At 33.5% G+C, this 16,101-nt stretch overlaps 1 protein-coding gene across 1 annotated transcript in view; it reads left to right on the top strand.

Moving 5' to 3' along the window:
• The window catches only part of LOC123707704 (RNA polymerase II elongation factor ELL2), a 34,656-nt gene extending 20,300 nt beyond the window's left edge, over window positions 1-14,356 (top strand). Inside the window, exons 4-13 of the mRNA XM_045657985.1 lie at window positions 89-246; window positions 493-882; window positions 3,044-3,114; window positions 3,250-3,406; window positions 4,322-4,548; window positions 5,227-5,343; window positions 5,858-5,954; window positions 6,389-6,560; window positions 6,791-6,928; window positions 8,475-14,356. Coding sequence (XP_045513941.1) covers window positions 89-246; window positions 493-882; window positions 3,044-3,114; window positions 3,250-3,406; window positions 4,322-4,548; window positions 5,227-5,343; window positions 5,858-5,954; window positions 6,389-6,560; window positions 6,791-6,928; window positions 8,475-8,528 — 1,581 coding nt within the window. The 3' untranslated portion in view covers window positions 8,529-14,356. The remainder of the gene's footprint in view (window positions 1-88; window positions 247-492; window positions 883-3,043; window positions 3,115-3,249; window positions 3,407-4,321; window positions 4,549-5,226; window positions 5,344-5,857; window positions 5,955-6,388; window positions 6,561-6,790; window positions 6,929-8,474) is intronic.
• The last annotated feature ends 1,745 nt before the right edge of the window (window positions 14,357-16,101 follow it).

The raw sequence follows: 16,101 nt of genomic DNA, 5'->3' as shown, positions 1-16,101 counted from the left end.
AAAGCTTTAAGTAATAATACAGCTGGCTTAAACCGACCAACAATTTACTTGGGATGTTAGGTAATGACTTCAACCGTATATGTTCCAGGGTTCATTTGAATGTGTGCGGAATGCAGTCGGCGGCACGAAAAGGCTGGAGTCGTGCGGGCCGTTGCCCAGAAGGATGCGGGTGCAGGCCAACGATGACTCGTATGAGGCCACAAAAGACCGGATGTCGAGAACCATAGCTGCGGAACAGAGCAAATGGTAAGCTACGTTTTGCATAATAAAAATCCGTAGGTCAGAGTTCAATAGAGACGAAAGGTAATTTCATGATAGAATATCTATAGAGCTTCAACCATCGATGTAAAACAATAACAAAGTCATTAATTACTACATGTAAACTATGTACACACTACAATCTTGCGCAATCAGACCTTGATTCAATAACATCTATGTCAACATTTCCTTAGATGTTTTGATTACCTATAGAAAACCACCTAATTATTTCAGCACCCGCGTAATAAAGCCTAATCAAACAGACATTGGAAGGCGTGTTAAAGTGCGTGCAACGCATTCTATGTACTCAAATGGACCGGTTGCGGAACGGCTCGAACGGCAAGAGCGGCCTGAACGGGCCGAACGCCCCGATAGGCCAGAACGGGCTGAACGTCCCGAGAGACCGGATCGGGCTGAACGTCCTGAAAGGCCGGACCGTCCCGAGAAACCGGAACGTCCCGAAAGACCAGAGAGAGCAGATCGCCTGGAAAGGCCCGAGCGGTTAGAACGGCCTGCTGCCGTAGTTCCTCCCACAAGTCGTCCACAACCACAGCAGCAGCCGCAGCCGCATCCCAACCCTCAACGGCCTCCATCCAACCCTGACCTTACAAGGCGACCTATTAAGTGAGTAGTAGCCTCCTTACTTATAAACTGCTTGCTAAATTGTCCTACAGTATAAACGGTGCTTAAATCAACATTTCTGTATGTCACAACTTTACTCTAAGTCTATTACTCATCATATTCTTTGGTAATATTACTTTTGCAATATCTCTCAATTGACTATGATGAAATATTTGATAGATACAAATCATCACTTAGTTAAGTATTATTAGAACTTGAAAATGAAAGCTACTTAGATATTTAAAAACGTACTAATTATAAAATGGCGTTTAAATTATCACGCAGTTTCGACAACTGCTTATTAACAATTGCTGCCGTAAGTCATTAGTGTTTTCCATTCTCGCGTGAAATCGCGTGTTTTACTTTATCGTCACAGTATGATAAGGCTTATGGTAGCGAAAATTATTATTTAATATTCACGTTGATTCAATTTATAATGTATATGTATCATGTACTATTAAAAGTAAAATATATTTTTAATCTATATTACACAGTTGACTATATGGCTTCTCTACTTTTACCTGAACGAATTGTTATTGTATAGAATTCTGGCAAAATACTTTTTTTAAGATACATAAGAAAACCAAAATAATAAGGTCTGCTCTAAATTGTGATAATTGGAAGGTTTATGTCTCAAGGGGGATCTTTAACCGAGCCGAGTGAGCTAAAATCGAATCGTTCAATTAATACTATAACTTATACAGCGCTCACGTCAAAACAAATAATACATGATAACAATAGGTTGCGATTTGCATGCATTATATTTATCGGCTCACGAATTTTTCCAACATTGAAATTATCACGTACAGTGATAAATCGCAATCATTATTATGTAATACTGTATTGTAACTTTTCGAAAGTATTCACTTTCCTTGGATCTTGGTGAATGCCCAAGGCCCTCTCACCAAAGAGACCTTTTTGCGAGTTCAGGCTCCTATTTATGTATTTAAAATAACATAAAAATGAATAACAATATGAATAGTTTCGATAGACGTTTCAAGATATACTTTTAGTATCGTTATCGCAATGATAATTTGCGGCTTGCTTGTGGTAACAAATATTTCCATAAACAAGCAAACCGTTTTTATAAATGAAATTTGTTTTTAAATAGCTTTCAAATATAAAATAGGTACGTCTAGCCTTATCTTCAAAACACTTTCACCAAGGATATGATAATAAAATTAAACCAAAGAAATGATAACACAATGTTGAATTAATTTCCTTTGATAGAAAAGTTATCAAAATGGGGCAAATTACTCAATTACGATTTATTATTCAGTACTTTCCAGCTTCATGCAATTAATTTGGTAACAATAAGTTACCTCGTCATAGTAGCTTAAACTTTTTTTGTGCCAATCTATACAAATGAGAATGCCTTGGTTCTGTTGTCAATATTATACCAAGTATATCAGGTTTCTGTGCGTTTATTGTTTTATTTCTCCAGTTAAACCTACAAAAATTAAAGCATAATATGGTTTCATAAATTAAATCTTGCGACAAACTCAGTAATATTTGTATCGTACAATCCCCAAGGCGGGCGATTAGTACCTACTGAGTCATACATAGTCAAGGTTATGCAGAAATTATTGTATAGCGAAAACGGCTCAAGGTAATAAATCAAAATTGCCTTGCATACCGCTGAATAATCGAGTTAAATATTCATTGGTTCATTAAAAGAATCGTTAAACATATGGGTACCATACTTACGAGTATTTGATCATGTCTATACTGACGAAAATAAACAAATGCAGTAAAAATAAACAAATGAAAGTCTAAAAAAGAACTGAACCTCTAAATTGGAATTAAAATCGCAAGTATTACTTCATTCTACAGAATGGTTAACATCCAAGACGTAATACTTGTTATAGGAAGCCCCGGATAGTTTAACAAATTCTGTGGGAACTCCAACTTCTGTGTTGGTGATTAGTGTAATTGATATAATGCAGTATTCTTAAGAATAAAATAATGTTAATAGCGTATTAATATGTTCAATCCATTTTGTAAAAACTGTGAATTAGAAAACTAAACCAAACTTATACATAATGAAATAAGATATATTATACAGATGTTACAGTGATATTACTATACAATAAATACTTAACATGATAATGTAAGAACATGAATGTCGATTAACCATCTAATAAACATATTTTTCCCCTTTCAGAGAAAGACTTATACAATTATTAGCATTGAAACCCTTCAAGAAGCCGGAACTGTTCACCCGACTTTGTTGTGGTAAGCGTTTGGCTCTCAAATACATATTTTCATTTATACACCGTATTAGTTTAACCTTCCTAGTTAAATGTCTAACACAAAAACATTAAATTGAAGTTTGAAATAGCTATTCAATTATACAATATCATATTTTAGAGGGTATCAAGGAAAAGGAACGTAGTATGGTGACCAAGATTTTGACAGAGATTACGGTGGCGAAAGACAATTGTTACCACTTACGTAGGCACATTTGGAACGATGTCAATGAAGATTGGCCATTTTATTCGGAAGAGGAGAAACGTATGCTCAAGAGGTATGATGGATTTTCCATATAACTATACTTTATTAGGACTTACCTAAACTTTTACAGAGTCTTTATATATTTTTTTGTATTTCCTATTTACTTTATTTGTTATTTTATAAATGCTTGCTAGCTAGCACTTTTTATATTAGACAACGTGATATCATAAAAGATGAGTTTTTTTGTTTTTTTTTTTATTAAAGGGTATTAAAAAATTGTTTAAGACAAAGTTCTCTTTTTTGTACATATGTCCTTGTAAATAAATTATTCGTGATTATCTACTGTTATGATTTTAAACGGGGAAGTCTATTGGAAGTCTTCATGAGATTTCTTTATTTGATAATACATATGAAAAATCGCTATCAGTATAGTGCTTGTATTTATAATAGCTGAGTAATGTTAATAATAAAGCTGAGTAATGTTAGTAATAAGTAGTAAGTATGACTTTCAATTTAAAGTTTCACATTTATAAAAAACAACGTTTAATGATAAAAAAAATTGACGGATTAAAATTACTATCGGATTTTTAATCAATTATAAGTGTGTAGCAAAAATACTATTTTTAACATAATATTTTTTGCTTCTTTTATGCCGGCCTTCACTGATTTATGAATGCTATCTACATTTATAATCATCACATTTTCTTTACATGTTAAGTAAAACGGCCTCTGGAAGAAGTCGTCGTTTTCATTTAAAAGCTGGCTTTAATAGCGAGCGTAGCCGCCAACAAAAGCTTGTCTGTAAGCTAGTGTATCTTTGTCATTGATGTAATTGATCAACGATATTGAATTATTTAATATCTAGTAAGAAAATTTAAGATTTAATGCCAGTGCGATTTTTTGTTATAAAACAAATGTGCTGGAGGCTTCCATTTGAATTTGTATTAAAGGGATGTAAGTAAATCTAAAAAATCATCTTCATTTTCAGGCGGAAACCTCAAAATCTAACACCGCCGTTAAGCAGCGATTCGGCCAACTCGCTCTCCCCGCGAGCTTCGCCGGCGAACAAGCGTAGCGGCGCAGGCGCAGAGGAGCCCCCAGCCGCTAAGAAGCAACGCATCTCGCACTATCGCCGCCCTTCGCCCCCTTCATCAGGTTACGCCACCACTTCCTCTGGGGAACGGCATGCGTCGGACAACGAGGATGATAGAACCGGTGAGCATATCATATTCAGTTTTGCTCTCCTGAGGGTAGTCAATTTCCTCCTGATTATCATATATGGTACATAATCTGTATCATTTTGTGATATGTATAGTGAAAGACACAGAAATGTGTACTCTAGATTTTAAGATATTTTAGGACTATGCAATAAAAATTACTACATTTCCGTTCTAAGTACTATGTTCTGGTATTGTGAATTACCGATTTTTTTTAAAGAATTATTTATATCCTAAAATTCCACTCGGGTCTTATTATAACCATATTCATTGCAGGCATAAGTATGGTAATATCACTAAAACATATAGAAATACCAATACAGTCTTAAAAATAACAAATGCTTATCAAACATTAGCTAATATATTATCCTGTAATAGAAGGAAGATTATAGTAATGAAATTTCTTACCCACTGCATTTTTATGTATGATAAATGTGTTTACTTGAACATAGAGAAAAAAATACTCTAAATGCAATTTCTATAAATGTCGCAAAAATGGCTTTTAGATATTATGTCAGACATACAATTTATAAACAATTGACAGTTGATCTTATATGATATAAATAATTATAGTATAAATTTTAAAAAATGTGTTATGTAATAATTTGGATGCTTTGTATTGAAAATATATTTAATTGTAAATTGGAATTTATTTTATATTTAAACAAATTTACAGTGAAAAAGGACAATGGCTATACCCTTAACTTCACAACAGTGAAGGACATCTGCCCGAGTCCTGTGAAACCCAACGGTTTTAGAAATAGTCCGCCCGTAGAGCAAACTAGTATCACAGGTATTTATTATTCAATTAACTCATAAAGTGTCACATCTCTGGTTCAGTGTAAGTTATTACTAAAAGTTTAATTATTAACTAATTGAATTATACAAATCATTTAATGATGATGATTGGTTTATATGCTGTTGCTATATTTTTAACTAGACCGAACATAGTAAGCTTCGGACTTAGTGCAGTCAAAAACGTACTAGATTTGACATTTAATTGTCATACTTAGTGCTAAGGTCGATATTTTAATTCGTATCTTAAGTAGCAATCTCGTCTTGAGCGCAGTCAAATAAGTCTTAACTTTTTACAGATATAATGGGTTGACAGCTCTTGTAACTTGATTTAAGTTTGATACGGATTTAAGTCTCGACTATCTCCTAGAGTAAATCTCGAATTGATCTGACAGCTATGTTAACATTTATTTAATGAGAATAGTGATAGGCCTTCCATAAACTATAGTTTTTAACCATTACTTTTAAGCTCAATTTGATTTATTTCATACAAGACAATATGTGTATTTCAGTAAAAGACATCACAAACACAGAACCATTAGTAGAAAATACAGCTTTAACGTCTGTCCCTGAAGAGAATACGACGAATGACCTCGTAGAAATTGAAAGGTAATATTTTTATTAATATTTCTTAGTAAGATATTTATGGAATATTTAATCAAATCTCATACAGATATGGGCCTGACCCTGGCCTGATGAAGGTGACGACAGAGCTATGGTTACTATTAGCAATACTATCGCTTTTTATAGTTATAATGATGTCTTGCTTAGGTGTATTTGTTTATTGTACTGACTTAGTGGCTAACGCACATGGCGTGTAATGCCGAGTTCATTAACTCGGGTTAGGGTTAGATTTTTGACGATACAAAAATTATTTCGCGTGGGCTTAACCTGCTACACGATTTATCTTCCTCATTCTTCATTGGTGTAGCAACGTGAAATAGTTTAAAAATTGGTTCAGTAGTTTTAAACTTATCCGTTACAAATAAAAAATCAAATCTCTTTATTAATTCGATTAGATACTAATAAATTATGAATTGCAGGCAATACCCGCCCATAACGAGTTCGAGCACGCGTCGCGCGTACAAGAACGAGTTTGCGGCGCTGTACACGGAGTACCGGGCGCTGTACGCACGAGTCGCGCAGGTCGCCGCGCTCTTCACGCGCCTAGAGCAGCAGCTCAAGCGAGCCGAGCCCAAGTCGCCCCACCATCGGGTATTTATTCTTTTCTTTAATAGTATTTTTGACATACAAGTTATGTATAGTATAATTTGTTACAAAGACAAAAATACATTACTTGGTATTTTAAAATCTTTAACTTTTTCATCAATAAGCCTATGTTTTGCAAGCGATTCAAAATGCAATACGTCTTTGACATACAGGAGTCATACTTGAAACTAAGCTTTAATATCATGAAATATTGACCTAATTAACGATCCTTACAGAGCATAGAGCAGCGTATAGTTGAAGAATACCAGCGCGCGCGCAACGACGCCGATTACCAAAAGGAAAGGCGGCGAGTCAACTACCTGCATCGGAAGCTCAACCACATCAAGAGAATGGTGCTTCAATACGATCAGCTGGTAAGAAATAATGCTGAATTATATAATCAAGTAAACTTAATTTAATCTTATACTTTTAATTCGGTATACGGTAATTGCATATAATTATTGTTTGATATGTCTAGTAGTATTTTGGCCTAGTGGCTTCAGCGTGCGATTCTCATACCTGAGGTCGTAATTTGGACCCACGGCACTAATAGACTTTGTCTACGTGCACATTTTAATACTAGAACGGTGAAGGAAAACACCATGAGGAAACCGGCATGTCTCAATTCCAAAAATTAACATGTGTCAGGTAGAAAGCTCATCATTTTTGACAATGACAAGTCCAAGACCCAAATAGGGTAGCACTGGATTATTATTATTAAATGTTCAAGTAAGGATTAGTTGAGAAAAAAAATCATTCCCACTAATTCTGAAATGTTAAGTTTTTATCTGATTTTAACAAATAGCAATAGCAATTATTTGCAAAAACTGTATTTAGTGAATTATATTTGGCTACTGGTATTGCTAGCTCTGTATTGCTCATTCTTGCTTTTCAAGTCTCTAACGCATATAAAGGACTACGGGGAATTACCTGTGAGTATATAGAAATGTGTAGTTAGGCATTAGAAACTGTTTTTTTTGTAATTATTGTATATTACTCTAAAAAATATTACTTGTTACAAAAATAATTGAGGCATATTTATAGCAGAGCAATAAATAAACAATCCAAAAATATTGTTTTAAATAAACATTCTATAATCTTCAAACAGCTGTCAAATGTTTGGCTTTATCTCAAAATAGGTCAGTTTAAGAGGAGTGACCCGTATAATACTCATCCTAGTCGGACATTAAATTATCTGTTTATTTAATAGCTTTTATTTCAATAACAAAAGTGAGGATCACATTATCAATTGATTAAAAAAAAAAATATTTTTTGAAATCTATATTTTTACTTGGTACAAATATTCTGGAATATCTATTAAATAACTGTTAATATTTGATATAACGGCAGCTAATAGTAATGATATGACGTTAATTTATTGATTCATATGTAAACAAAATGATAAGCAAGTCTAACACGTCAAATGTTGATACATATGGTATATAAGTGGTTTATGTACGTAGGTGTATTAAATATAATATGTGTGTTATTTTTTACTTTCTTAAAGCACAACGTAGGCATGTTTGCACTATATTCTTAATAATATTGCTATAAAATTGTCTTCTATATAGATTTTTAATTTCTTAAAAAATCTATTACTCTGAAAGTAATGTTGGATTGTATAGATAATATAACGTAATAAAATATTTTCTGAAGTTATGGGGGGGGGGGGGCTGAGAGACTTCTGTATGGCTAAAACGTATTGAATTTTGACATTGTAGTTGTAGTAGTGTAGACCTTAAGTTTTAACAAATTTCAGAACCCAATTCCTTGCACCTTATGCATGTCTATGGAAGTGGCCAATGTACTTTGGGTTGGTTGGTTTGGTAAACTCATATTAGTGGATCGATTTAAAAAGATATAAGAATTCCCCTCCTGAATAAAATTGGATATTAGTTAATAAATAAAATATTGTTTCAGCGAAACCTTAAGCCCGAGCGAGTGTCCGCCGCGAGTACGACGCAAGCGTACTGACACTCGGGCAAGCCGCCGCCCGCCCGCTGCATATAGTCGAGCAGCTATGGACTCACAACTCCCGAGTGGCAGAATATACCCGGTTTATACAAGAAAATCCAAGGCAAGGGTCGTGGCAGACTTCCCCGATTTAATACTATGCGAGAATCGTGACGTTTGGTATTATAGGTACTGTAAATGATAGGCTAAGAGCATGAAATAAACTATACTAAGTCTGTGATAATTAACACCTTAGGTCATACAATTTGTATGGATTATCTAATAATTAAATTATGAAAGATTCTAACTTTAGTGTAAACTAGATTTTGGAAATATGGGCTTAGTGACCAAATTATCTTTATCCAATTCACATCTTTGCAGTTAAATATTTTACTTAACTTCACGATTCTTGATATCCATTCGTGTCTTAACGTGCACGTGCGCTTAGGAGGGATCAATGTATAGCTGACTCATTTGCTGCTAGGCAAGAGAAAGAGACAGCTATATGTTGTGTCACGATACTGCTAGTCGGGTTTGTACGCGCTGACTACCTTGCTACTAATGTTGGAAGTATCAAAGAGTACTAATATATTTATTGTAATTTTAGCTAAATATCATTTATATTGAATACTTATTTTAACGTATATATTTATGAATTTTAGACAATTTGTTATGCATAATTTCGTGATTCCATATATGGGTGACCTTTGTGCTTGCCAACATTGGTCAAGGTCAATACGATCAGTGTAAGCCAAATTGCAGTATTGTAAATGTGTGTATAATTGGTTGTATGTTTCCTAAACGACGCTGCCTTAAAGTACGAATTGTACGGACCTTATTCTCTATTAGTAATTTCGTAGTGACCATAGACCTCACGAAAGTCTAGATGTGAGTCTGTGGAGCGGTAAAGTTTCTATCAGAAATTATTGGAGAATGAGAGTATCAAAATTAAAAACACACATACACCTGCCGATTTGGAACGAGATGTATATATTGCGGCATATTATTTTAAGTTGAAGAGTTCTTCCATTATGTTATCTGATGTAAAATATTGATTTGGAATATATTGGAACACGAGTGACGTGTTACCGCTGTATACCGGACATGAGGGCCCATTACGAATTTTATAATAAAAACATTTATAAGGATACTTAGCTTAATTAATATTACATATTTTCGGACATTAACTGTATTTCATATATATGGAGCATTATTTTCGTTAGCTTTTATCTTTCTACTTAGTCATAGGACTTAGTGATCGAGTGGAAATATAAAGGGAGGTATCGATGTTATTTGCTCTTGTTCATGTAGTTGACAATTGCAAGAAACATTTTACTGCCTTGAGAAGTCTCGATAGTACTCTTATAGTAGAACTTAAAAGCTGAACGCTGCTCGGTTGTATAAATGGTGTTTTAAGTTGTAACTGTGGGAAACTATCGAGGTGATGTTTAGGTGATATATTTCATTTTTAATCTCATTTGATTTTGTTTTAATGTAAATACTGAAAATACTATAATTAAGTACATAATAGTCCAATAGTAGTTTGTTCGTCCAAGTTTAATTCCATTGAAATATTGCCGTCTTGTTATCGTTGTCCAAAATTCAATTATTATTTGCCAATTATTGGTGATGAATATTTTTACTGGTATTATCATTTAAGGAATTGGATGGATACTAAATTTCAATTGAAAATGTCAATTTAAAGGACGAAATGCCTTTAAAACAATTATAATTATTGCCGTACAACGCGTCGTCCCTCGCTTACCATCCAATGTTCGTATTGGACGTTTAATATACGCGTCTTGCCCCGCTTGCTTGTTGTATATAGTACATTATGAAGATTTATCATGTTCTTGTTAAATTTGACTATGGGTAGTGTAATATTTCAACTTTTCTTTAATAAAATAATATATTATATTTGCTCCTTCGAGGGAGTCGCGTCGTGATCGTGCCAGAATCGCGTGCGTGCTCGTTGAGATGATTTTTTGAAATGTGTATCTAAGCAGACCTTTACTTACTTCACTTTGCATTAGAATATGCCTATCCACTTTTCAATGGCATAAATCATATTTTTATATTTAGAAAACAATAAAAATCCTATCTCAACGGACACTCGTAAGTGAAAAACTCGTGAACGTCACAAAAATAACTCGTGTATATAAATCGCACCGAAAAGTATTAGAATGGCGGTGCGGCCACGACGCGAGTTCTCTATGTTACGTGGTCATATATTTGCCAAATTATAAATACATTTTACATAATAAATTAGTTTTTAATTACAAACGTCTCGCAAGTTAGCAACCGGCCAGTGTTGAACATCCACTAGAGTTAAGTCTGGTCCTTTTCGCGTAACCCTCCAAAATACAAAACTTAGTTTTTTTAGTCCTCGCTCTGGGTCATTTGAGTTCTATATTACCGGATATTGCCGTTGTCAATATTGACAAGAGCATGTCTCATTGAATTCTTTTTATGCAATGATTCGTACACAAATAATCATGCATCATAAAACATACAAAATGACCTGAGTGTTAGTCGGAAACCGTCTTTACTATGTCCTGATTCTAACGTCCATATTTGAAAATGATTTAGTATTAAGTAATTATTTGACCCGCAAAGTATTTGATACCACGTATTCTTAAATTTCATTATTGGTGGCATTTTATGTTAAGGACGCGCCAATATTATCATAAATATATCAGATAACTATCAACGGAAATGATTAGTAACTTCATTTTTGAACCACGATTAAAGTAATTTAATTAGTATAATCGCTTAAAGTCGTCATTAAAGTGCAATTATGTCCAGAACTGTTTCAATATATTTGTTTATTTGCATTATTATTGAAATATATATTTATAGAACAGCAGTATAGTTGTTGGTTTCAGTTAATTTGTCAATTATCAAACGGCGTTGCTATTTCATTTTCACTATAGTTAAAACATGCATACATAAAATTCCATTTAACATTATATTCACACTAGCAGAAATATATGCGGCCTTAATTAGTCTAAAACCCTATGCCCAATAGGGAGAGATTCCGAGTCGAGGCTTAACGCTTAAGTATGTCCTCTATGTCAGAAACGTATTTTGTCGTATGGTAGTAAGTCTAAGTACTAAGTCTCGCCTCTGAATTTCCGTAATGTCAGATACAATTTTTTTTGCAATACAGTTCGTAGTATTAACTTATATTAACGGTCAATTGTTTCGTAAATAAAATGTGAACATGCGTCAAGATTTCTGGTCAATTCTCGCGTAAGTGCCACATATTTTGCTCACGTTTGATTTTCTTTTACTCATAAAAATGCTCAATACATCATGATATTAGATGATAATTTGGAAATTTTAATTTATTGCCACTTAATTTATTAAAATGTAGTTAACGATAAAACTGATCTGTCCCGCACTTTCTCTTTGCTCTCCTTTCTCTGATCATCACATTTTCATTTATTTTAGTAGACATTTCATTTCGAACCATTTCTAAGAACACCGTTTAGAATGTTATTGTTACCAGTAGTATAAGCAGTGTCGTTTGTTTTATTATATTATAGATATTGATTATTACAAATAATAAATATAGTAGTACATTTTGTTTGACGTGGAGATGTCTCTATTATGTTGACTTGTTATGAATGAAGTGGATGTAGTGGTTATGCATTCCAGTTGGCCGTCGACCCTAGCACTGTTCGTTGATGCACCTCGAGTTAATGTCCATACATCGTAATCCCCTCTATTTGTATGTACTCGTAGCGGCACGTCATTGCATAGCATTTATGCAGTCCAGAAATACAATGGAAATACAAATTTTATGAGAGAAAACCCTTTCTACATGAATTTAATGCTAAGCTGTCACAAAGGGAGTATAAAGTGTGAAATTCACTCGATTGTTACCTATTAAGTTATTAGAAAGGTTGGACAGATATATTTGTATTTTGTCATGTTTATACCAATTGAATATCTATGAAATATCATAGTCCATTGTACAGAGTAGGCGATATTTAGTCTAGTGACGTCATCATTTTATAAAATCCTAGTTAGTGATAAATTAAAGGTAATAATTCCCAAACATGTATCGTTCTTTGCGGCATGACAAACTCGCCACATGTATTTTAAATGTTACTTTATTATATTACGTTCTATAATTAATTAAGTAGACCGCGTAGTCAAGGTTGTGTTAACCCCACTTGCGATGATTACAATGAAAATGGCCTATTTTATTTATGATAATTTTATGTATATTATGTATTCTTATTTAGTACAGAATCGCAGATCGTGGCATCTTTGTCATGTGCAAACTTAACATTGTTATACTTAACACAGCTGATATTGTAGCGGCTTAATGGCGGGCGATGCGTGAACATTACATAATTCGTTTAGATGTAGATGATTGAGTTTGCGTATTCTGATCAAACGTTATTGTAAATTTGCTGTACAGTAAAAGAGAGACAGGCCGCCGTCGAGATAGGCCGAGTGAATTTTCCGAAGACTGCCGATTTACCGAACAATTTGAATACTGTGTATTATGTCAGTGTAAATAGAGTACGAATTAGACATTTAGCATTGTTAAGGGATGTAATCGTAGCGTTTATTTTTAATAATAACTATATAGTATATGGACGGGCAGATACGAATGCCGGGTCTCGACGGCGGCTGTGTCGTAACAATGCTGCGATATTCCTTGTGCCCCTTGAGATATCAGTGCATTATATGAGTCAAGATGTATAGACGATGTGGTAGTGTTATTGTGTATAGATGTGTTTATACAAGCTCGAGTCAGGCGGGACCGACGCTTGCCAGCCGGTTCGAGCGAACGACGACAAGCTATGAAATCCTGACATCGGCTCACGTTAATTAGCTTTTAAATATTTCATCAAAATATAAAATACACAAAAAAAATGGATATAAATTTCTCGACCAAGTGCTGGTTGTTTTTTTTTAAATTATTAAAATGTAAAAAAAATTAGATTATAAACAAAGTATAGGTACAATTTATGAATTATACTTTTTTTTCTTTTCGGCATTTCATGTAACAGTGGAAGGGACTCGGCTTCGCTACTCGGAAAGCATTGTATTGTAATCATTATTTCGAGAGCATTCGTGAAGCTAACCCATAGGATGCTCCTTTTGTATTGTGTGATTTCTTTGCTCATGTCCTCTTCCATTGCTTTATTATTTGTTTCGCCAACTGTCTATTTGTATAATATAATTTTGTTAAGGCAGGGTAATGCAGAAATGAGAAGAGGTACTTTTTTTATTTTTAAATAAATTGATGAATTGTTTGAAATTTGAATGTATAAATTGAGTTGATTTAATCCATTCAATGGAGTTTGAATTGTTATGAAAGGAACAAGAGTTTGTTGTTTTTTTTTAATTAAGTCATTTTGAATTTCGAATATAATGAGGCAGCGATAAGTTACCACAAAATCAATAGTCAGATGTAGGCTCTCTTTAGCGGTGTCCTTTTGTAGTGGCTTGACCTACAAGCATACGCAACGGTCCATATAAGATCTTGAAGGATATTCGTGCAAATAGCTGAAGGGAAATGTTAGAGTATTGTTATAAAAGGTACCTATTCCAAATCTGGGGAAACAGACTAACTATCAGATGCTAGAAGTCGTATAGTGTTGCTGCAATGTGCATTTACGCCATCTTCATTTTAATTTCAATTATTATGGGATCAGTGCCAAACTTTCTCTTTATTGTTTAGCTCAAAACGATGCAATTGTTAGCATGCTTGAAAAAACAGCTGAGTTAAATAATTAGTTAGTCTGCCATTTTGTGAATATTTTGTTTTGATAGTAATATGTAAATCTTTTATAATATATTTGTTTACAATAAATAAATGACAACATTATAAATAAAATGAAATTGTATTTTCCATTTAAACTGATGAAAAAAAATATAAAAAGAATAATATGCAATGATTTCGGCTGTTTCATTTAACTTAATAAATTCTATAGTAACAAGTATACACTATAACAAGTCGTCACACTTATCGTCGTTATCGGAAAGATTTTGATTATTTACTTATCTATTTCATGTCAGTATGAAATTAGCCTACAAAACATTCTGGATGCGAACATATATAAAAAAAACAATATATATATATGTTTAGTGAATTTATTTCCTATTATACAGTCCTATTTGGCTCATCTATACAAATACTAGTTGTAGGGGCTAAATCGAAATCCTATCAAAACTGCCTTAACGATGAGAGTTCGGTTTGTGTTCTACAGGAAAGTTTTAGAGCTTGATATATCTAAAAAAGACAGCATAGACAGTCGCCGACAGTATTTGTCTCAGTTAAGTCTAATTTGTCTGTCTGTTCGCAATAAACTTACATTCACGAAACTTATTGCGGTTTTCATCACCATCTAGAATGATTTATGAGGAAGGTTTAGAATTATTCATTTTCAAGGTTGCCCGAGCCAAACCGGGAACTAGCTACCCGCTAGTTATTTATACCATAAAAGTAGCAAAACGTAAATGCAAGTAAGTCTGTGGTGATCACTAATTTCAAATGTTATCTGCAGATTCAGATATTATTTAATTAATATTCGATCATAAAGTTAATAAATTCAATTTCAAAGCAGATTGCTTTATGTTTTTCAAAATTTGTTTCTCTGCTATGTTTTTTATCAATAGACAAACGTTTTACCTATTACAACAGATTTATTTAAGGAAAAGACTGATAATATTTCGTCAGGAGGTGATACGCGGCGGTGGCAGAGTGATGTGTCGATCGCTTGATTGGTAAATCAGTTGACGTTTGTGTCCCGCGCTGTGTACGATGCGCAAACGTTCCCCCACAGCCTTGTTTAAGCATATATATACAAATTCATACTGTAGTAGATTTTGGAAAAGATATAAGAAGAATCTATAAAATCAAATTTTTGGAGAATAATTTTCCTGAAACTGTGACCATTCACTGGGATGGGAAATTATTACCTGGACTGGACGTAAGAAGATCTAAAGAAGAATGCCTGCCAATCCGTAAGTCATTTGGAGAAAAGGAACAACTGGGTCGGTTTGACTGTACCCAAGCTGGAGAGCCCTTCTGGTGACGATTAAGCTAAAGCTGTGTTAAACGCACTTTATGATTGAATACTATCTTGTCCATTGTTCAGATTGCATTGTTGTGTTTGTACAGAAAAACCACGTGAAAAGTGATTTTGTGTCTGTCAAGAGCAGAATTTATTTTCTAGTTTAAAATTTTATGAAAGCTTCGCGAAGAAACCTATTTCTACTTGGGAAGAAGATGTTGCCTATTTGCAAGCAAAAAGAAAGGTTTTCTTATGGGAAGTCAATGATACAAATGAAAGAGCTGTAAAACTTATGCAAGATTTTTATGGTTTAATAACTGAAAACAAAAAAAGGAAAAAGCAAAACTACTTTTAATAGAAATCTATATCCAGGCTGTAAGTAAGAGACCCTTGAAAGAAAACATCCTTGCTAGTCTATAATTTTATGTCCTTTTAATATATTATTATCTACATATTCTTGCTTTATTTTTTAATAATTTTTATAAATTATAAATATTTCATCTTATTTTGTTAAATAGCGATAAGGGTTAAATGTAGCGATTTTCAAAATCCTC

Source organism: Pieris brassicae, chromosome 3 (assembly GCF_905147105.1).
Source record: "Pieris brassicae chromosome 3, ilPieBrab1.1, whole genome shotgun sequence".
In the NCBI taxonomy this organism is placed as follows: domain Eukaryota; kingdom Metazoa; phylum Arthropoda; class Insecta; order Lepidoptera; family Pieridae; genus Pieris; species Pieris brassicae.
This window is presented reverse-complemented; position numbering and strand designations above follow the sequence as displayed.